This window comes from Moschus berezovskii, chromosome 6 (assembly GCF_049115385.1).
Source record: "Moschus berezovskii isolate FMDL1 chromosome 6, NW_MosBer_1.0, whole genome shotgun sequence".
NCBI classification, from domain to species: domain Eukaryota; kingdom Metazoa; phylum Chordata; class Mammalia; order Artiodactyla; family Moschidae; genus Moschus; species Moschus berezovskii.
Window position 1 is genome coordinate 96,601,075 of NC_142465.1, and position 24,362 is coordinate 96,625,436.

The following is a 24,362-nucleotide window of genomic DNA, read 5'->3' on the forward strand; positions in this document are numbered from 1 at the left end:
AATTCAACACAATTATTAATTAGCGATATAACCTTGGAAACTGTAATTTTATGTTTCTAAATGAATTCCTATGTTTTCTAAATGACTCAAAAATACATCCTTAGATGTGCTAAATACACATCTTGGTATATATGATCTCAATCCATTTTAACAACTATTAGGCATAATTATATTTATTTTTACAGATTATGAAAAATATCAGGGAAATTAAGTAATTTTTCTGAGAGCATTTAGAGATCTGAGTTGGAATTTCTATTATGTTTTCCTCCAAATCTTGTTTTCTTACTATTACATTATTTTGCCTTTTATTGTTATTATCTTTTATAATATTTACGTGGCTTGGTAGATCATAATAGATGAGACTCAGGGTCAATTTCTGGCTCTTCTACTTAGTAGCTTTGCATATTTTGCCTTTGGAGAACTATGTTTTTCATTTGAAAGGTGGAGATAACAGAGTTCTCTGAATTAATGAAAGAGTATTTGAAATGATTAGTATATTACCTAGCGTTAATCATACTATGTCTACCAGAAGGCAATGCTGTCCTGAGAAGAAAGAGTATTGAAAACAGAGAGTTGGAGATTAGAATTTTTAGCAATACTCTGTAAGTCAGAGCCATACCAGAGCTGATAAACTTTAGTATTTTAGTCTTTTTAGCAGAGAAAGAATAGTAAAATATTTCTAAAGATTATCCAAGGCACCATCTCATCACCAATTAAGTTCATGAACTTCCTTGATCCTGGGAAGGGGTTCACTGGACATTTGACACAACTATTCCCAATAACAAGTAATTGCACATGAACACACTGAATATATGGATGTGAGAGTTGGAATATAAAGAGGGCTGAGCACAGAATTGATGCTTTTGAACTGTGGTGTTGGAGAAGACTCTTGAGAGTCCCTTGGACTGCAAGGAGATCCAACCAGTCCATCCTAAGGGAAATTGGTACTGGGTGTTCATTGGAAGGACTGATGTTAAAGCTGAAACTTCAGTATTTTGGCCACAGGATGAGAAGAACTGACTCATTTGAAAAGACCCTGATATTGGGAAAGATTGAAGGCAAGAGGAGAAGGGGATTACAGAGGATGAGATGGCATCACCAACTCAATGGACATGAGTTTGAGTAAACTCTGGGAGTTGGTGATGGACAGGGAGGCCTGGCGTGCTGCAGTTCATGGAGTCGCAAAGAGTCCGACACAACTGAGCGACTGAACTGAACACTGAATTTGGTTTCATAATTCAATCAGAGGGCTTAAAAATCATTGAATAAAATGTTTATAATTATTCTGTTGAGACAAGAATAATTGAATAGTTGAAAAATAAACTCTAGCATCTGTAATACCTGCTTGGATTAGCTAAGAGGGAAGCTAATGGTTGAAGAAAACACATTACTTAAACTATGTTTATCATAATTTGTTTATATTTTCTATTCCTTTCACAAAATAGCTAAAATTATATATATAATAGACACTCAATAAAAACTTGGGGAACAGATATATGAATGAAGGAATGGATGATTAACATAACACTTTTTTTCTCAGTAGACTTCTTATACACTTTTCTATCTCTGTTCCCTGAAGTCCACTGGTCCACTTTTTCAGCTGCCCCCATAACAACTAGAAAGTAAAGCTCTAGACTGAATTCTGTGATGTTTGCAGAGTCCTCAATCAATTTTTGTTGACATAAAAATTTGAGACTCTCTAAAAGTAATGGTAAGTTTTACGTGGAATTAAGTAATGGAAATTTCATCATTTTGGCAACTGAATGACATTTACAGTATCTTAATAAACATATATACACAGTGCCCAATATAAAAAGGGAAGTGATGCATACATTAGGATTCTCCGTTTAACAATTTCAGATGACTAAACTCAAGATCGACCAATAATTTGACATTCTGTCACGAGTGGTTAGTGTATCAGGCAGACTGTCATATCTGAAGACAAACACTATTTGTGCAAGCTGTTCACTCATCTTTGGTCAAAAATGAATCACACATGCCAAAACAAGAACAAGAATTCTAAGTTATTAAACATGACAAATATTTGATTGAAATACCCAGGTCTAGATTTTGTTGCAAATAAATGCAACACATACGACGCTCTTAGAGGAAGATAAAGTAAATGTCTTTCTGTTATAACTGCAATAGTTGTACACAGATGAAGTTGAAATATGAGCTAGAAAAAAAGCAAAAAAAAACCAAAAAAAACCCTCCATTCAACCTTTTCAAAGAGTGATCTTTCGATGAGCAAAGATAGAAAGTAAAATAGGGTCTGAAAAGAAAGGACTTATTCAGTAACTGATGCAAAACAAAAAGAACTAAGAATCTTCACAGCCCAGATAAAAGAACAAAAAATTGGAGAATACAGGAGTCAGCAAAAGTCATAACTCTTCAGTAATTCCCTAAAGCTCACAGAAAGTCTCAATACAGAAGATTATATTTTAAAATATAGTAATCAGCTATTTGGCAAGGTTTGCCCCTAAAACACTTCTTGCCAAATCACTAGATATAACCTTTCATTTTCAATCAGGACTTTAAGAAACAGCATAGTTAAAGTCATTAAAAGCACCTCACTCTGTAGACTCAATCAATATTAACACCTGATACCTCTTAAAAAAATTTATTCCAGACTACCATATTTTTCTGTAAGTCATTTAACTCAACAAATATGATTATTAGAATACCAATGGCCAACTCTATACATTTAGTATAATATGATTTGGGTGGATTGCCTGATGTTGTAAGTACAGTAGTTAAGATAATCTGTTGGCAGCACCAATGTATTGGTGTGATTATTGTTAAAATTCATTCAACAAATATGTATTGAGCACCAATGATTCTACTTTCTGCCATATGGGTGGTGTCATCTAGATATGCAGAACACCACTCTTATGGCAGAAAGGGAAGAACTAAAGAGCCTCTTGATGAAAGTGAAAGAGGACAGTTGAAAAAGCTGGTTTAAAACTCGACATTCAAAAAACAAAGATAATGGCATCAGGTCCTATCACTTCATGGCAAACAGATGAGGACAAAAATGGCAACAGTGAGAAACTTTATTTTCCTGGGCTCCAAAATCACTGCAGATGGAGACTGCAGCCATGAAATTAAAAGGCACTTGCTCCTTGGAAGAAAATCTATGACAAATCTAGGCAGCATATTAAAAAGCAGAGACATTACTTTGCCGAAAAAGGTCCATCTAGTCAAAGCTGTGGTTTATCCTGTAGTCATGTATGGATGTGAGAGTTGGACTATAAAGAAAGTTGAGTGCCGAAGAACTGATGCTTTTGAACTGTGGTGTTGGAGAAGACTCTTGAGAGTTCCTTGGATTGCAAGCAGATCCAACCAGTCAATTCTAAAAGAAATCAGTCTTGAATATTCATTGGAAGGACTGATACTGAAGCTTAAGCTCCAGTACTTTGGCCACCTGATGTGAAGAACTGACTCATTAGAAAAGACCCTGAGTCTGGGAAAGATTGAGGGCATAAGGAGAAGGGGAAGACAGAGGATGAGATGGCTGAATGGCATGCATCACTGACTCAATGGACATGAGTTTGAGTAAACTCTGGGAGTTGGTGATGGACAGGGAGGTGTGTTGTGCTGCAGTCCATGGGGTTGCAAAGAGTCGGACACAACTGAGCAACTGAACTGAACTGAACTGAATGATTCCACTATGTGCAATGTTCTGTGTTAGGAGAGATGATCAAGATAGAGCCTCACAGTACAGAAAGGGAAGACAGGGTTTTATCTACACCAAATCTACTTCCCTCTTTATATCTGAGTAAAGAATCTGATTTTGTTCAGATATAAAAATCTTCAGGAGGGATGAACAGTTTGGGGACACATTCTCAATATTCTAAATCAGCTGGGTAAGTCAACTCATTCAATTGCCATCTAATTAGGTAACTGTTTCAGGATGACATGCAACCCAATTCTGGCAAATGTTATGGGAAGTTAACTCTGCTATGAAGTTTACAGAAAACTTTTCTTGTTGGAGAAAGATCAGTCCTTTTCCTTTTGCTGCATGGTGCCATGTATGCATGTGATACCAACTCTACCAGTCTTCTCGCAACCATGTTATGAAATGGGCTAGAGATCAGTCAACACGCTAAGGTTGACCGAGCAGAAAGATCAAAGAAAATGAGTTTATGACAAAATCAGTGAGCTTCTGCAATAATAAACTCCAGAACCAACTGACAAGCGAACTGTGAGATAATTTTTTCACATCATTTCAACCATTTGAATCAAAATTTTCTGTTACTTGCGGCCCAAAGTGTCTCAAAGAAAAGGGAAATAATGAAGTAAACGAAAGTATACATGCTTCCCAGGTGGCTCAGGGGTAAAGAATCCGCCTGCCAATGCGGGAGACACAGGAGACTCAGGTTCGATCCCTGGATTGGAAGATTCTCTGCAGTAGGAAAGAGCAACTTGATCTAGTATTCTTGCCTGGAAAATTTCATGGACATGGGAGTCTAGTGGGCTACAGTCTGTAGGATCGCACAGAGTCAGACATGACTGAGGAGGATGAGCATGCATTCACATAGATATACACCCAATCTGCTTTCCTACACTAGCTGTCAGTGGACAGGGCCTTCTTACTAACTTCCCATGTATGGAATACAATCCAAAGTGTATGTGCTACTTCTAGACCTGGCACCTAAAAACATCTTTGATCTGATGCTCTCATTCTCTCTCTTTTTCTGGGTCCAATACCATCAGCATGGTGATATGCTTCTATTACCTGTCACCAATCCAGATCTTTTTCCTTTTTTTTTCCCAGATCTTTTTCCTGATCTTCATTAAAAACCAACAAAAATCAGGCAATATAATGCTGTTTTTCAAGGTCTTAACCCTAATCTCCAGCATAAACTATGGCAGAGAGGGGCTAATATTATTATAAGGGAACAAGATGACTGTCTAAGGAAGCAATGATGTAATTGCATGCAGTTATAATGAAAAATTGCAAGAGACTGGATTAGAAAGTTTAGTTCCCAAACGTCAGATGTCTGAGTTCCAATAATTGAGGTCAGTACGTATATACAAAATGTTCCTTTTTACTCTTTACTTATTTAACAAAACAGAAGAATATCAAGGAAAAATAATTTAAACTAGGAATAAATTGAAGGTGGAGCTCGGTGCCTGTTTTTGCATTGATCTATGGTAGACCTTTGTATTGGGCTTTTCTCATGGCTCAGGCGGTAAAGAATCTGCCTTCTATGTGGGAGACCTGAGTTCTACCCCGGGGTTGGGAATATCTCCTGGAGAAGGGACTGGCAACCCACTCCAGTATTCTTGCAGGGAAAATTCCATGGACAGAGAAGCCTAGTGGGCTACAGTCCAGGGGGTCGCATCAGCTTCTATTTTCATATATATTTAATAGTAATAAGACAGATTATATTAGAAAATAACTTAAAATTTATATTATGGTTTTTAAATAAATCTTTTTATTAAAGGAACTACATATAATCTTTATCATATAAAACAGACAAACAACAATTGTTATTTTTTACCTTAACTAGAAAACTGTGCTAATGAATTGTACAGATTATTATGTAAAATGTAAACCTTTTCGCAAATAACTGTCACTTTTCTCCAGGTTGGTGGAGTGGAGAAGAGCTATTGTTAGTTTGGTGAATTGCTTGTTATACGGATTTTATCTGGTGTGTACTTTTCTGAGAATGACAGGGTGAAAGATGATTATAACAGATCAATATTAAATGACAAGATATATCTTCCTCTTACAAAAAAGTGAAGCAACAATTTATTATTTATTACACCGTAAAGGTAAAATGGTGAATTAGTAGCAATATAATGATTCTAGAAGGTAAAGGATTGAGGCTTTAAAACCTCCTATTGATTCTATATCAAGCGTGCTCTATTACACTGCAATAACTCCCTAAAGTGCAGCTCTTCACTCTCACTTTAGGGAGTGTTCCAGACCTCCAAGGAGACAGAGCACGTACCTCCTTTGTGTATAATTTGTATGCCCTTATCAATATTTAAGTCTGACAGAATGGAAGTGTTTTTTATTTACTTGATGGCCAGCCTTGCCTCTCTGCCTTGTGCTTACATTATATTTGGAACAGGTCATGGGCAAAACTGTAAAATGGACAGAATCTGCTGTCAGCTGTCTCCTTCTACTTTGTCCCTGCCACACAGCCCATAGGTTTTTTTTCCTACCCGCTGGATGCTAATGAGAGTTAGCCTGTGAGTTTCTTTAGGCAAGCACCATTCTAGTCTATCCTTAATAGTTCACCAGTATCTAACATCTTAACATCTGTCATATAAATGGACAAATGAGGACTTTCCTGGTGGTCCAGTAAGAATCCCCCTGCCAGTGTAGGGGACATGGGTTCAATCCCTGGTTGGGGAAGATTTCACATGCCTTGGGGCAACTAAACCAGTGTGCCAGCATGCCCTACTGAAGACCGCATGCCCTAGAGCCTGTACTCCGCAACAAGAGAAGCCATCACAAGAAGCCCACGCACAGCAACTAGAGAGTAACCCCACTCATCACAACTAGAGAAAGCCTGCTTGTAGCAACGAAGACCCAGCACAGCCAAAAATAAAATATTTAAATGGAACAAATGATAAGTTAATTAGTCATAAGCATTATGTTCTGAATATATGTAATATGAGAAGAGTACTTCTGAGAGGGAACATTATTTAACCAAAAGGAGTGGTTGCTAATGAGAGAATTTCAGGCATTGGTGAGAGACAAATTTAGGACAGGGGTAAGGGGGACATGTGACTTCAGATCACATGATGCAAAATTTCCACATTATTTTGCTTTATTTAGAGTAGTCCCTGATTTGAGAAATTGCCCCAAAATTCTAGAAGGAAAAGTTTAAGGTAGATTGTTAAGAAAATGACTGGTCAGTTTTCAAATCATCTCAATTTTATGCATACTACATTAGAGCTCGTAGAGTCCTTTGATACCACGGGCCACCCTGGAAAGTTCTCGTGGTCCCAGAGACTCCAGTGCCTTAGTTCACTGCGGCGTTCTCCCAGCTGTTTCAGCAGACACTGCATCAGGGGCCAATCACCTGATACCTGTTCTAGCCTTGCCAGCATTGTTTGGCATCAGGACTGATTCACTGCTCAAGCAGCTCTCTTCTGCCCACTTCTGTCACAAGTCTGCATGTACCCAGCTGGTCCTGGGGCAACTTTGTCCTATGCATTGCTTCAGTAGCAATTTATTGAGTATTTGTCAAGTGCCAAGTACTGTCCTTGGTAGTACTTGATACATATGATATATTTGATAAATATACATTATATACTTGATAGCACTTGATAAACATGATATTATTTATCAGTGAATAAAACAGAAAAATATTGTTGGAGAGTCGGCCAATGGGCATTTCATCTCAGGTTATCCCCACACTTTGAAGAGAACATGTTCAGAGTTTTGTACGATATGACTTAAAAAAACAATTTATACAGATTTTTATTCAAAATGACTCTCTCGGAGGTCATTCAGCCAGACTTATTAATACTATTAGGAATATGAAAGACTGCAATATTGCTTTTCCACTTAGGATACGTGTCTAGCATACTGACACTCTAATTTTTTTTAAAGCAAATATTTGAATTAGTTTTCTTTGATAAAGAAATGTTTATCTTCGCTAAGCTTCCCTAGAACAGATTATAACTCAGGAATTAAGGTGTATGTGATTTACTGAAGGAGTACTCTTCAGGAAAAAAAATAAAAACAAAACCTTTGAGGGAGTGAGAAGCACTGTAGGGGAGGGGAAGGAGTTAACCAGGAGATCAAGGTCTAATCTAGCTTTGAGTAATCTCGGTGGAGGCTTGGAATGAAAATGGTACCTTAATGATTTCCTACTCCCCAGACTAGGTAGCTATGCTAGCAGAGACCAATTCTGCAGAGAAGAGGCAGCTGTCAATTGGTGGTCAATATTCATAGAAGCTGCGAGATGGGTCCACCAGCCGGTAGAGGGGATCTACTTAGGGCACTGACAGTACCTTTGAGAGTGCACTGAATTCCCTGCATGTGAAACTATTGCTGGCCTTAAAGAAATTTCTCCGGTTTCCTGACTTAAAAAATGTTTTTAGTCAGTATCTCCTGAGTTTCAGGCATTGGTATGATTAGTACATTGATGAGTATCACATGATAGCTATCATGAGTTACTGTAAGGACTAGGAGGGGAAGCAGACAGGGGAACAGAAGTGTTAAGTAATGTGACAGGACACCTGTGGAGTCATATAGGGTGTACCCTGGGAGACAGCATGGGAGCAGTACTCAAGCTGGACAGTGGCTGCAGAGTCAGGAGAAGCTTCCTGTGTGATGTGTCATCAGAGCCAGTCTAGTCAGGGCCCTTCATAAAGTCCTGTCCTTACTGTGTACTTCCTGTGGCTGCCATGATAGATCAACACAAACTGAACAATCAAGATTAATCTCACAGCTCTGGAGACCAGAAATTTGAAATCAAGATTGGGCTGTGCTCCCTCTCAAGGCTCAGGGGGAGAATCCTCCCATGCCTCTTCTAGCTTCTGGTGACTCTGGACATTCCTTGGCTTTGGGCTGTATCACTCCTATCAGTGATGCCACCTCCACATGGCCTTTTCTGTACGTGTGTGTCTTCTTTTCTGTTTCTTACAAGGACAGTTGTTATTGGATTTAGGACCCACTCTGATAAAAACCCACACTGGGTTTCCCAGGTGGCTCAGCGGTAAAGAACCTGCTTGCCAATGCAGGAGACACCAGAGACTTGGGTTTGCTCCCTGGGCCAGGGAGATCCCCTGGAGAAGCACATGGCAACCTGCTCCAGTATTCTTGCCTGGAAAATCCCTTGGACATAGGAGCCTGGAGGGTTGTGGTCCATGGGGTCGCACAGAATCGAATATGACTGAAGCAACTTAGCACTCACACACTGATAAAATAGGACAATCTAATCTCAAGATTTTAAATTTAATTATATCTTCAAAGACCCTTTTTTGAAATAAGCTCAGAGTCGCAGGTTCCTGGAGTTAATACGTAAATACATTTTTTGGGATATCCCATTCAATCCAGTATCTCACTATCAGCTAGTGATGGCTGTTTGTTTATTTATTATTTAAAATGGAAATAGTCTGAGCTTTAATTTCTATAACTGCTACATGATGTGGGAGGGGCCTCCTAAGTATGAACTCCAAATGCTACCCTACCCATTTACAGTCACCTTTTAGGGTGCAAACTGTGATTGAGAGCTTTTAAACTTTCCCAATCCAAAGCTTATTGTTAGCTCCCTTTCCATGAAAAAATGGGGATATTCATCCTATGTCACCCTTTCAATGGAGGAGACTTGAAGTAACTCCAAGTCAATTTCCCTTTTCAGGAAGGCTGCCTGCATTGATGGCAGTAGTCAAGATGGTTTCTGTGAAAGCCTGTTTATTCACAACTCAATATCTGAGGAGTTAACCTTCTGATCAGTGGCAGGTGGAAGCAACTATTCGGGGGAGACCTATTTGGGAGGTATACGATTACAGGGCTTGGTAAACACCTGAGCATATTAGTGAGAAACAGGGAGGGTCCAGAAAACCTTCCAAGACCTGAGTGAGCAGGGTAAGTCGTTGAGTTCACTGCTGAATATGCTGAATATGAAGAAGCAGGAGCTCACCCAAGTGGAAAAAAATCATTAAACTGATGTCTGATGGAACTCTTTTTTAAAAGTTATCAGATATTGGTTTTTGTTGTTGTTGCTTTGTTTTCTAAGGAAAGATAAATTGAGAATTTTTTCAAGTGTATCATGAGGAGTCTGAGCTGCATCTTTGAAGTTTAAACTCAGCATTCTACATACAAATGTCCCCTAAATATGATACTCATTCTCAGTCGCTTAGCCATGTCTGACTCTTTGCAACCCCATGGACTGTAGCCTGCCAGGTTCCTCTGTCCATGGGATTCTCCAGGCAAGAATACTGAAGTGGGTTGCCATATTTTTCTCCAAGGTATTCTCCCAGCCCAGGGATCAAACTTGCAAATCCCGTGTCTCCTGCACCGCAGGTGGATTCATTAACACCAAGCCACCTGGGAAGCGCCAAATATGATGCTAGGCAGCAGCTTTTTTTTTTTTTTTAACTTCAAGATATATTTTAAATATATGTAATGTTCTTTGATGCTTAGAATATTTTGTCTGATTTTTAATTCTTAAGTTTTAAAATGAGATGGGTATTTTAAAATTTCCCTCCATGTTGTCTTGTTCCTTTTTCATATTTTCATAAATTAAGCATTCAGAAACAAGCAGTCCATTTATAACTTACATCTTTTTCTAGTCCCTCTATCTTACTCTCTTCTTAAATCAGTGAGAAGGGGAATGAGCTTTGTTACTCTTTTTTCTCTTTTTCATAAGGGTGAGTTCTGTACTGAGAAAGTCATTCCTTCCACCTTCTTTAGCAAAGTGACATTATTGTATTTATTGTGAACCTGCAGGTATGGCATTGATTGACAGCTCTGTCTGTACTCACTGTTTCCTCTCAAATGACCCCACTTTTCTCACCCTTAGCAGATGAAGAACTTACTAAGATGGCTATAGTACTAGTATTATAACAATCAGTGTAAGTCCTCAATATTTTATTCTAATTTTTTAAAATGATCTTTTTATTTGCTCTTCTCCTTTATATATTTTATATTATGTTTTGGTTCAAATATTTAAATCAAGACTGTTATGTGGTCATGTTACTTTTTAATATGTCTTCATTTTAGTAAACATGTTTTAAAAAAGTGAAAAGTAAAAAAAAGTGAAGTTTTAAGGGAAATAAATGTTGAGGGTAATGGAGTTCTAGCTTTAATATGACAGTGAAATACCAACAAATACATCCACTTTACTTCCCTTATCATCAAAGTAGCTGTTGGAAAAATGTAAGAGGATAAGACTTAATTCAGAGTCTGATGAAGAGAGTATACTTAGTGGAAGGCCTACTGTTGGGCAGTGTATCTGATGCCTAATTATGCTGACATACTAGAGGAAAATGATCTGGATTTTCTTAGACACTTGAAATGGAAATCTGCATCTAATCAAACATTAGGGCTTGACAAGTCCTTGTATTTCTATTTTTATATGAAATCCTTGAGTCATTTTCATGGGAAGAGTGATGTCAACAAGAGCAATGTTTTTTGAAGTGGAAAAACATGATATTCAAAAATTATATTGACTTCCTTTTTTCCCATTAATTAAAGTTCTTCACTAGCAATTGAAGCCAATAAATGATGCTTGTCATACATATGTGAGGACAAAAGATGGATTCAATTCCATCCTTAGGTTACTGACACTTGTAATCACTAAATTTTTTGTGTGAATTTAGTAATAACAGTAGGGAGAACAGCATCCAACGAGCACCTTGTTTAGTAGGATCAGGAGCAGGCAGTGATGTGAGAAATCCTGATATATCTTAAATAAGTCTAACTTCTTCGCTAATAGTATTCAAATTTAATGTTTTCAGAAAACTTTAGTGCTCCAGGAATTATAAGCTTAAGACAGTATATATTGGCCTCGATCCCATTGTTTATAACTAATATTGTTACAGAAATTACTTTTCAAGCTGACATTCTTCCAAAACATACACAGTCTTATAGCTAGATTTTATACTGAAATATTCAACAAGCAGATGTGACCACACCATAGACCTTGCGATTTAAAGCTATCGGAAAAGGATCACCTAGATTTAAAATCCAGTTGGATTTAAAGAGCAGCAGCAGTACAAAAGGAAGATTTTGAAAACAACGACAGTGAAGTTATACTCAAAACAACCCTGATAAAGACTCACATTTGGCTGAACTTTAAGTGGAAGTTTGTATCAGTGTTATAAGGAAAAGCTGCCCCACAAAAAGAAATTGACAATAAATAAAAGGCATCCTACCCTACTTTGGTTAATCTTACCAGTAAAGACGATGGGCAATCTGGATGCTTTGTAGTGAGCGGTGTAACAGAAGTTGCACTAGAGGACTCTCAAGGTCCCATTCAAACTTGACGGCCTGAAATAAGAGATGCAATTACTTTACTTTTTTTTTTTCCTCAGTAACAAAATTACAGCAGAATACAGAGGTACTTAAGAGGCTTGAGAAAGGGAAAACAGCATAAACGTTTGACAAAATACTTATATTTGATAGCTTTATCAGTTGGTGTGTAACTAATAACAGAGCATATACACATCACACAATTTGGTGTTGTAGAGTCTGCCTCTTTTTCTTTTTTGGCTTTTAGTATCACAGAATAAATAAGAGTAGGTGGTTGGTGGAATCCAACCGTGCCTAGGGAGAGAATCCTGGCACACAGAAAATAATATCATGAACAGTGTCTTAGATATAAAAAAATGACATTATTAAACAATAGATGATTCTCTTCTTTTGGTTTGAAAAAGTGAAAGTCATTCAGTTGTGTCCGATTCTTTGTGACCCCATGGATCCATGGAATTCTATAGGCCAGAATACTGGAGTGGGTAGCCTGGATCAAACCCATGTTTCCCACATTGTGGACAGATACTTTTCTAGTTGAGCCTCTAGGGAAGCCCAAGAATACTGGAGTGGGTAGCCTATCCCTTCTCCAGGGGTTCTTCCTGACCCAGGAATTGAACTGGGGTATCCTGCATTGCACAGATTCTTTATCAACTGAGCTATCAGGGAAGCCCCACACACTCAAAGCCTTAACTGAAATCACCTACTGAGTATTAACCTGCAGACTTTGAAGCTTTACTTTTAAGTGTCAAAGCTACCTTTTGGTGGACACATAATCCACCCATCCCCCAATCTCCCATTCCTTCATCTGCACTGTGAACAACTTTCTAACGTTTTCTAGGATATCCAACCTGACGGAAAAACACAGACAGCCGCAGCAACCTTTGAGACCTAATTTAGACCTCCACACCTACTCTACAGGGAGTTCACCATCAGCGCTCGGTATCTGGGCCCTCATCTTCAGCATCTCATGAACCACAATAAGCTGTGAAAATGAATGTCAGGTTTTCTTCCTATCTTTCTAAAATTATTTTTTCCTGCTTGAGAAACAAAGCTTCTATGGCTTGTTGCTCCATAAGCCATTTGTCACATACACACACAGAGTTAATACCACAGTCCAAAGAGCAGAAAAAAATGAGTACAACATTCATTCAACACACACCTAAAGAAACACCTCAGTATGCTAATTATCCTCCAGGATGGGAATGTTTATGAATTCTTGAAGTGTGAGAATGTCAAAGATGATCTCAGCAAATTTGCATAAACTCATGATGCTGTCTGAATATATAAAGATCATAATGTGTGTTGTCTTAAACTGCAGTTATGACCTTCTTTAACTAACATGCTATTATTGGATTGACTAGACCATGGGTTGTGTTCATGCCCTTGTTGTGAACGTATCCTATGAGTACATTAGCAGCAGAGAGCTATCTCAGAGTCTATTTCTGTGCTTGTCTTTTAGCTTTCTTTTAAGATTTCCCTGTGATTTCTTTCTGAACCCAGAAACTGCTTACTGATCATGAATGGCCTCCCTTGCTTCCAAATTCACTGCATCAGTCTGTCTACTGCTACAATTTCTCCCTACATCCTGCATAATCATCTAAGAAGGAGACAATATTTTGAATGCATACTTCGTTGGCTTCCTAGCTGTCTCAGTGGTTAAGAATCTGCGTACCAACTCAGGAGAGGTGGGTTCAATCCCTGGGTTGGGAAGATCCCCTAGAGAAGGAAATGGCAACCCACTTCAGTATTCTTGCCTGGAAAATCTCACAGACAAAGGAGCCTGGCAGGATATAGTCCATGAGGTTGCAAAAGAGTTGGATTCGACTAAGGAAACGGAACAACAACAACATTATTCTGAACTCTCTTCTTGAAACCTACCTGCATTGTTACAGCCTGTGGTTTTCAGTAACCTCTGGGTCTGTGGCTTATTTGAGCATTAGCTATGAATCATAAGCTTCCCTGGTGGCTCAGACAGTAAAGAATCTGCCTGCAATGCAGGAGACCAGGGTTTGATCCTTGGGTCAGAAAGATCTCGTGGAGAGGGGAATGGCAATCTACTCCAGTATTCTTGTCTGGAGAATTCCATGGACAGAGGAGACTGGTAGGCTACAGTCCACATGGTCACAAAGAGCTGGACACTACTGAGCAACTAACACTTTAAGAACCATACTTTCTGTTTTCATCATGGTCTTCAAGTACCTTCATATTGCTCTTTAACATAGTCTGCACAGTTCTAATAAAATAATGCATAAAAAAATAACATGACTCCAGAAAATAATCAGCAGTTTGGGAATTTTTTTTTTTTTATGTCTTGGAAAGTCAGGGTGCAGCATCGAAGTTTTAAAGGCAAACGCCACAATTAATGTTTTGAAAATTCTTCCATTTGTTATTAATTTTCCAGTCACATTATATAATTCTTTCCATCTCACATGATTTTATAATTATCATTTTTAATTAGGGAATATTTGCAACTTTATCTATCTTTACCTCTGTGTATTTGCAATGCTGGATCCTGGGTGCGACTTGTCTTATAAATGAATTTGCCTTTACAGGCGTATGTCTCTCAGCCACATTCCTAGTGTCAAGTGTTATTGACTCAGATTCTGGCTTTCAAATAGATTTAATTTACATATACTATTGTATAAATTTCCTTTTTTTGAGTTGGGTTAGATTTAGCATGTTGCCCATACTCAAGAGGCATGAGATGAATAGTGTTTCTGCAAGTTGAAATAATTTTTATTTTCACTACACACTCCTGAAAGGCTAGGGAAACCGCAACTGTATGGAGTGGTAGCAGTAACTCTACGGTACATATGTGTCTAGATCAGTTCTCTCTTTAAGGCCTTCAGAGAAGTGCATGTTCTGTTTGTAAAGTAACACAGAATTCAATTGTATTATTTTAGACTCCTCACTTTAGTCTCAGGGTCCCTGTCTTAAATTCAAAACCTGAAGCACTTGGCATTTAAAATAGCTTATATTTATTCTAGTTCTGTGAAAAATATCATTGGTAGCTTGATTAAAAACTGGAAATAGAACTGCCATATGATCCAGCAATTGCACTCCTGGGCATACACACCAAGGAAACCAGAATTGAAAGAGACACATGTACTCCAATGTTCATTGCAGCACTGTTTATAATAGCCAGGACATGGAAGCAACCTAGATGTCCATCTGCAGATGAATGGATAAGAAAGCTTTGGTACATATACACAATGGAGTATTTTTCAGCCATCAAAAAGAATGCATTTGAATCAGTTCTAGTGAGGTGGATGAAACTGGAGCCTATTATACAGAGTGAAGTAAGCCAGAAAGAAAAACATCAATACAGTATACTAATGCATATATATGGAATTTAGAAAGATGGTAACCTTAACCCTGTATATGAGACTGCAAAAGAGACATAGGTATATAGAACAGTCTTTGGGACTCTGTGGGAGAGGGTGAAGGTGGGATGATTTGGGAGAATGGCATTGTAGCATGTATATTATCATATGTGAAATGAATCACCAGTCCAGGTTCGACGCATGATGCAGGATGCTTGGGGCTGGTGCACGGGGATGACGTGGAGGGAGGATATGGGGAAGAGGGAGTTGGGAGGGGGGTTCAAGAAAGGGAACACATGTACACCCGGGGCGGATTCGTGTCAATGTATGGCAAAACCAACCAATATATTAATGTAAGGTAATTTGCCTCCAATAAAATAATAATAATAATAAATAAATAAATAAAATAAAATAGCTTATAACAATGACCTGATCTTTCAGATAAGAAAACACCTGAGTTAAAAGCAAATTAAAACATATAGACCCCTATGTTAGACCTATTCAGCATTCAGTATCCAGTTAACTTAGACAAAAATCATTGTTTATATTTTGGATATTCAGTCATATACATGACTGTGCAATTGTTTATATGGTAACATATTTAAACTAAATCAGACCATGATCAGATTTCTAGATAAGTTTGTAGTATTTTCCAAAATTACTCCAAATTCATGATATATGGTGTCACAAAACTACTATCTGGCAGCAGAATTTGATTATTAGAAACTACTGTTTTAACATTTGTAACTGATATTAGAATATGGGAAAAGTAAGAAAAATATTATGAGCAGATACCTAATAAATGACTATTTTCTACATAATGTTTATTTGGTTACTTTTTTATAGTTTTATATATATAGTTGGATACGAATTTTTCATCACAAGTATTATTTTTTTCCTGTTCTAATTAATAAGTGAAGGTGATTTTTAAAAAAATTTCCCCTTTTTGTGTTTATATATCTTTTTTGTAACAATGTCAATTTTGGGTAGAGAATTTCTGCGGTACCCAAGTTGACATATGAGCTATATTTTTAGCCCCTTGGCTAGACAAACTGAAATTATCACTTTTTATGTAGGCTACTGTTGATTCACTGGGACCTGTTTTAGAGAATTATTGGTTAAAATCCTGGAATCCCCTGGCAACTTTGTTGTCCTTACCTGAACTAGCTGTGGGAGATATTCCAGTAGTTCATCATTCAAGAGGTTGTCTAACTGCTGAACTGCCACGCTACGAATTTCTTGATCTGGAAAACTAAAACAAAGTAAATATACTTACTAAGCTGTTATGGGCTTTCCTGTGTTAATAGCATACAATAATGCGTGAAAAATATCAATAAAACAGAGAATTAATTCCACCCCCAATGCATTAGATAAAATAATCTCACAATCATTTGAGATAATCACTAGCATCAAATAATCATTCTTTTTTTTTTTTTTTCATATTCTGTGCTCTCCTGTGAACTGCAGTTGAAAGTTCTTTTGACTACATTTTGGAATCATGAGTTTAAGTCATATCCCTGCCAACTTTTCTGCCTATAAAATGTGGATTATAGGATATCTAAGATTTTTTAAAAATACACGGAAATCTGCTTATTATTTACCCATGTATTTAAGTAAATAATTACTATCTGGAGATCTGATGGTTTATATGATTAAAAATGGGAAAATATATTTAAATGAGTCTTTGGGCAGAGAATAATAGAAAACAAGAAATCTAAAGTATCATAATAAATAAACACAAATAATTTAATACAGCTAAATCTTACTAGGTTGTTAAGTTCTTGAATGTAACTATGCTTTACTCATTTTGAACTCCTTATCTCTGTTGTAAGATTTAGCACCAACTAAACACAATAAATGGAATGGATGAATTTAACTCAGATGACCATTATATCTACTACTGTGGGCAGGAATCCCTTAGAAGAAATGGAGTAGCCATCATGGTCAACAAAAGAGTCCGAAATGCAGTACTTGGATGCAATCTTAAAAAAGACAGAATGATTTCTGTTCGTTTCCAAGGCAAACCATTCAATGTTACAGTAATCCAGGCCTATGCCCCAACCAGTAATGCTGAAAAAGCTGAAGTTGAACAGTTCTATGAAGACCTACAAGACCTTTTAGAACTAACACCCAAAAAAGATGTCCTTTTCATTATAGGGGACTAGAATGCAAAAGTAGGAAGTCAAGAAACACCTGGAGTAACAGGCAAATTTGGCCTTGGAGCATGGAATGAAGCAGGGCAAAGGCTAATAGAGTTTTGTCAAGAGAACGCACTGGTCATAACAAACACCCTCTTCCAACAACATAAGAGGCACCAGAGATCAAATTTCCAACATCCGCTGGATCATGGAGAAAGCAAGAGAGTTCCAGAAAAACATCTATTTCTGCTTCATTGACTATGCCAAAGCCTTTGACTGTGTGGATCACAATAAACTGTGGAAAATTCTGAAAGAGATGGGAATACCAGACCACCTGACCTGCCTCTTGAGAAACCTGTATGCAGGTCAGGAAGCAACAGTCAGAATTTTACATGGAACAACAGACTGGTTCCAAATAGGAAAGGGAGTGAGTCAAGGCTGTATATTATCACCTTGCTTTTTTAACTTATATGCAGAGTACATCATGAGGAACGCTGGGCTGGAAGAAGCACGAGCTGGAATCAAGATTTCTGGGAGAAATATCAATAATCTCAGATATGCAGATGACACTACCATTATGGCAGAAAGTGAAGAGGAACTCAAAAGCCTCTTGATGAAAGTAAAAGAGGAGAGTGAAAAGGTTGGCTTGAAGCTCAACATTCAGAAAACAAAGATCATGGCATCTGGTCCCATCACTTCGTGGGAAATAGATGGAAAAACAGTGGAAACAGTGTCAGATTTTATTTTTTCGGGCTCCAAAATCACTGCGGATGCTGATTGCAGCCATGAAATTAAAAGATGCTTACTCCTTGGAAGGGAAGTTATGATCAACCTTGATAATATATTAAAAAGTGGAGACATTACTTTGCCAACCAAGGTCCATCTAGTCAAGGCTATGGTTTTTCCCGTGGTTATGTATGGATGTGAGAGTTGGACTGTGAAGAAAGCTGATCGCCAAAGAATTGATGCTTTTGAACTGTGGTGTTGGAGAAGACTCTTGAGAGTCCCTTGTACCGCAAGGAGATCCAACCAGTCCATTCTAAGGGAGATTGATCCTGGGTGTTCGTTGGAAGGACTGATGCTAAAGCTGAAACTGCAATACTTTGGCCACCTCATGTGACGAGTTGACTCACTAGAAAAGACTCTGATGCTGGGAAGGGTTGGGGGCGGGAGGAGAAGGGGACGACGGAGAATGAGATGGCTGGATGGCATCACCGACTCTGTGGACCTGAGTTTGAGTAACTCCGGGGGTTGGCGATGGACAGGGAGGCCTGGCGTGCTGTGATTCATGGGGTTGAGGAGAGTCGGACACGACTGAGCGACTGAACTGAACTGAACTGACACACAATAAAAACTTGCTACTAAACTAAATTTATGAAGGTAGTTCACATCTGAAACCCTACAGTCACCCTCCATATTGGAGGGTTCTCATCTGTGGGTACATAGGGTGGACTGTACTATGCCCTTTTATATAAGGGACTTGAGCTTCTAGATTTTGGTTTCTGCAGGGGTGCTGGAACTAATGATACTGATGGATGACTGTGCTCTTCATAACTAACACTGCTCCATCAGTAGAACTGTGTGTGTGAGTGTGCACACGTGCTCAGTCACGTCCAACTCTTTTGACCCCATGGACTGTAACCCGCCAGGCTTCTCTCTCTGTGGGATTCTCCAGGCAAGAATACTGGAGCAGGTTGCCATTCCCTTCTTCAGGGGATCTTCCTGATCCGGGGATCGAACTCGAGTTTCTTGCATCTCCTACATTGCCAGAGCTCCCAGAAAGTGCCTAGATATAAATTTGACACCATGTTGCTTTGACATGATAAATAAATATAACAAGGGTTTTGGTGAGAGAAACACCCTTATTTATTATTTTAAATAAACAAATCAAAAATTAATATGCACAATTTAAAATTTAAAGGAACAGTTTAGAGCAATTCACTTAGAAACAAAGAAAAGAATAAATAAGACCCTTGAATCTTTTTGCATGGGAACTAAGTGAATGCTTTTCAGGTGAGAGCTCTAAAGACTGTGGAGGTCGGAAAACTTTAGTCTCTAATTCCCAGTCTCTTTTCAGCATGTCCGGTTATTTAAGGGTGAAAGGAATACCTGTAACTATAGTGAAAAGGACAAAAATAGCACTACTCAGTACTTCCCAACTGTCCTTGATAGCAGTTTGAAATGTGGTGCTTAAACAGGTTACATATTTTCTCTTCATTCATTTAAATTGAGCATTTTAATTGCAAGAAGAATTTCAGTTCCAAGGCTGGTCATTCAAAACCCTTACTTCTGATCTACATATACTTTTCCAATAATTTTTTCCCTACGAATGTTCTAGCAATAAGACCTACTGAGACTGTAGTCCAGGCACATCTCATGAAGTACCATAAGGTCAGAAGATTTCAGCATAGCATTACGCACAGATGGAAAGAAGAAAGGGTGTAATAAAAATGCAAAGCTGGAAGAAGGTCAGCTTGTTTTAGCACACTAAGACTTTATTTTCTCCTAACTAAATGTGATTGACTCTAATTTATTGCTCTCAATTACTAAACCATTTGTCTGAGGCTTGTAGACATCAAGGTCAGTTTGAGGACACTTTGAAGTCTTGGGGGAATAGTTACTTGGTACATTTTGTTGCCTAAGTGATGACTTAGGTCAGATACTAGTCATCCGTGCTTTCCTCAATGCCTATTTCATCTTACTGATGTGAATGACAGCAAAGGAGGAAAAACAGAAAACAAACATCACAACAAAAGAAAGCTCTTTGGTAAACACTGTATCTCTAATCATGTGCTTATTTTCAAACACTAGAATGTAAAGTCCTTGAAAGCAGAAAAATTTTGCCTGTTTTGTTCACATACCTTTTATCTCCAGATTGGTGGACACTCTCTACATATTTCAGAAATGTCTAAATTGAATTATCTTTCTATCTAAAGCATCACTACTGCCAGACTTCAGTCACATAGGTCTGAAATTTTAATGATTACGTTTTCTCTCTCTTTGCTAAAGACTCATCATTTATTCCCCGCCCCCACCCTTTCTATCTGGTGAAATTCAATTCACCCTCAAAGACAAAGTTCAAGCATCAATTTACTGGTGAAGCTGTTTCAGCCACTTTCTAGAATCACCCCTTTTTCTATGGGATTCTAAACACAAGGTTGAGGGTAGGCTCATTCATTTATATCCCTAGTCCAAGCATAACTGAATAAAAGTTTGTGGAATTTCTAGTAGTCTCTTATCTTTACATCTGATCAGTTGCCAAGTTCTGTTGATTTTTCTATCCCAATGGCTCTTGCATCAACATTGTTATTTAGTCACCAAATTGTGTCCAATTCTTTTGCGACACCATGGACTGTAGCCTGCCAGGTTCTTCTGTTTATGGCAAGAATACTGGAGTGGGTTGCCAATTCCTCCTTCAGGGCATCTTCCCTATTCAGGGATCGAACCCATGCCTTCTGCATCTCCTGCATTGGCAGGCAGATTCCTTTATCCTGGGCCACCAGGGAAGTACTCTATGCTTGTTTTCAGTTTCTTCTGTAATTATCTATGCTAGGCTATACTTGGCTCACACTGGTATTAGCGTTTTTCATAGTATTACCTTATAAAATTTCCTGAATTATTTTGTTAGTTCATTTCCCATAAAACAGTAAATGGTTTTCTATTTTCAAAGAAACTTTCACTTCCATACTATTTATTTATATATTAAAAGCTAGCCGAACACTCCAGATTTTTGTACTACTGTAATACTGAATAAACTGCCCTGGCTCATTGGATGCTATTTTTACTTTGAACATGCTATGTTCATTCTCACCTTTGTAAGCACTGTAACCTCTGCTTGGAACACCCTCCCTTCTCTTCTTAAACTTGGTAGTTCTCCTTCAAACTGTGGATCATATTCCCTTGAAGGCCACTATGACAGTCTTTAGCAATCACTTTTCTCAACTCCCAGGGCATTGAGTGGTTTCCTCCACTTGGCAATTAGGTACGACAGTGCGTGAAATAATTTATCATTTTATTAATATGTATCCTCATTCCTCAACTAGTGACTATACTGTAGCTAAGGATTGTTCTGTCCTGTTTTATTATTTCCAGAATTCAGGACCACTCTCCATATGTGTTGGGGGATTAATAAAAATGCACTGATCACAGGAATTCCCTGGCAGTCCAGTGGTTAGGACTTCATGCTTCCAATGCTGGGAAGGGGGTGGGGTGGGCATGGATCTGATCCCTGGTCAGGGAGCTAAGATCCCATGTGCCATGGCCAAAATTAAAAGCATTGGTCACAATAATAATAATGAGGAAAATCACACTATGCTTCTTGTGCTCTGAGATCATTTATATATTGGTAGCAAGAGGTTCAATTCCACAAACAGCACTCACACAAATCCCAAATTTTTTCCCCCTCACAGTCAAAACAGTAAGATAAAAACAAATCTGATGGTAATGGAAGAGAAAGATTTTTTTTTCAGGTTCTTTAGGAACAGAACAAAAACCTCATGATATCTTCATAGAACAGTCCAAAAGGAATATTATGTACTTACATTAATACACACAAATGTTGGGAAGAATGTTTTTTATTTTTATAGAAAGGGATGTCTCTTTTTATTCATTACTGGTGCTTGAAGTTCAGGAAGAAATTGGAAGAGAAACTGCCAAGAAACGAGCCACATGACATCCTGAGATGTGACTAAGGCCTAACGACATTAAAGCATATCCAAATATAACCTAAATCTGACTATATTAGGAAAAGTTGGCTACATTTAAAGAGATGCTGGCAGTGTTGGTGAAGTTCCTGGAAAAAGGGACTCTTTTATACATTGCTGGCAATATATAGTAACATGTATAAATAGAATCTTTAAAATTTGCTTATTCTTTGATCAAGCAATTCTACTTTGGGAATTTATCCTACATAAATAATCAAAGATGTGTGTGAGGATATATGTATGCAAACAAAACTGGAAATAATGTAAATATCTAAAAATAAGCAGTTAAATGTGCTATGACTATGATAAAATACATGATGTCATTAAAATATTAAAATAATATTTAATAATATGAGAACATTTTGAAACATGTGTGAATTTTTCCATATGCTTAACAAAAAAGATGGAAAGGATCAAAATATGAATACCAAATTTCTAGATGGAAATGTCATGGGTGACTTTAGTTTTCTTTTTTAAAGCTTAGTTTTTAAATATTTTTAAACTTTCTATATGATAGCTTTATTGGTTACTAAAAACCAGTAATTTTAAAACTAAGTCTCATTCAATTAATTATGAAAATACATTAATAATTGCAAATAATTGCACATTTTAAAATAAAATAAATTGAAAATAAATAATTGCAAATTTATTACCACTAGAACTAAGATCCAAATCATGTGTCCTTTTAAGAGTAAACATTGTAGAGTGGAAGAACAAGCCTCATATTTTGTACTTGATTTAGAATATTCTTTTAACTAATAGGCCCAAATAGGGATCTCTACCCCTGGAGAATTTATGCTTAATATCTTTTCAGGGCCATGAACTCAGCCACAGATCAATGGACAAATATGTTCCACAAATCCTGGCCTTTCTTCCCTGTGATGTTGTCTGAAACTATTTAAACATTCTTTGGGGATATAGCTATTGGCATTTCATGCTCAGTAACTCGCTCCTCAATGAGGTGAGGGCTACTCATATTAGTTCTCTGACTGTGGCGTGATATTTACACACTGAAATGTCATATGTATCAGAAGAACTGCAATCTATTTTGAATTTTCCACAAGTCATGTTATTGTAATTTACAATGACCTTGTTTGCTTGAAAAATAAGTGTAATTTTTACTGATAATAAACTGGAGCCACTCTTTAGTGATCCTGCTAACCTTGGGATTACTAATTTCTTTAGGCATGGTCATAACACCTTGAATCTGGGGAATAAAGAAAAGTCTCAGTAGAAGGATTCATCAGGCTGATGTCAATTAGGTCCTCGTTCATTTATATTTATCAGAAACTTCCTTATAATCTGGTGGCTCAGAGGGTAAAGCATCTGTTTGCAATGTGCGAGACCCGGGTTTGATCCCTGGGTCGGGAAGATACCCTGGAGAAGAAAATGGCAATCCACTCCAGTGCCCTTGCTTGGAAAATCCCATGGATTTTCCTGGTAGGCTACAGGCCATGGGGTTGCAAAGAGTTGGACATGACTGAGTGACTTCACTTTCCTTTCCTTATAATCAGTCAGAAAGTAGATAATTTAAAATAATAAATGGAGATCTATCCATTTTAAGGTATTAAAAAGATATAAGATCAGTAAAATTCAATTGTTGGGGAGGAGACTAGGTAAGTGAAACAAATTTTCATTTATTATGAAATTTTAAAAATTAGAAATAAAGAGTCCATGTGAAATAATCACTTATTTAAGGTTATTCATAATTTTAAAATGTCCATTTAATTAACTTTATGCTATTTAATTTAGCTTCCCAAGTATGTCTGAAGAGAAGAGCAAAAAAAAAAACAAAAAAAAACCCCTACAATTATGGTCAAAAGCAAAAACATTAAGACTGGCTTACTATTCAGTTTTATATGAGTTTCCTGAACAGTGATTCTATATATTCAGGGTTTAGTTGCTTTTGAACTGAGCTAACAATTGCATCTTTAGGATTTCTAAAAGGACAAGATAACATACCTAAGATAAATATAAAGTTCGCTACAGTAATTGTTAAGGGATTTTACCTAAAAATAGCTTGTTGTCCAATGAAGACATTTGGACACAAAGAAAAAAATACTCCTTGCAGACTGAATGTAAAAGTTGATAAAAGGAATCTAAGAAATATGGCTAAAAACCTCAAAATGTGAAAACATTAAGTAAAATGAAAGCAAATTCAAGACAAACATTTTTCAAAGAAACTTCAGTGAGATATCAATTCTATATTTTGCCAGTACTGTAGGGTAAAACACAAAGTTGAAAGTCAAGC

At 37.4% G+C, this 24,362-nt stretch overlaps 1 protein-coding gene across 3 annotated transcripts in view; it reads right to left on the minus strand.

The window, feature by feature from the left end:
- PIK3C2G (phosphatidylinositol-4-phosphate 3-kinase catalytic subunit type 2 gamma) overlaps window positions 1-24,362 on the minus strand; it is a 464,511-nt gene that overhangs the window by 265,218 nt on the left and 174,931 nt on the right. For all 3 annotated transcript variants that reach the window (XM_055394272.2, XM_055394271.2, XM_055394273.2), the window contains 2 exons: window positions 16,429-16,522; window positions 11,871-11,965 (listed from right to left, as the gene is read on the minus strand). In XM_055394272.2, coding sequence (XP_055250247.2) covers window positions 11,871-11,965; window positions 16,429-16,522 — 189 coding nt within the window. The remainder of the gene's footprint in view (window positions 1-11,870; window positions 11,966-16,428; window positions 16,523-24,362) is intronic.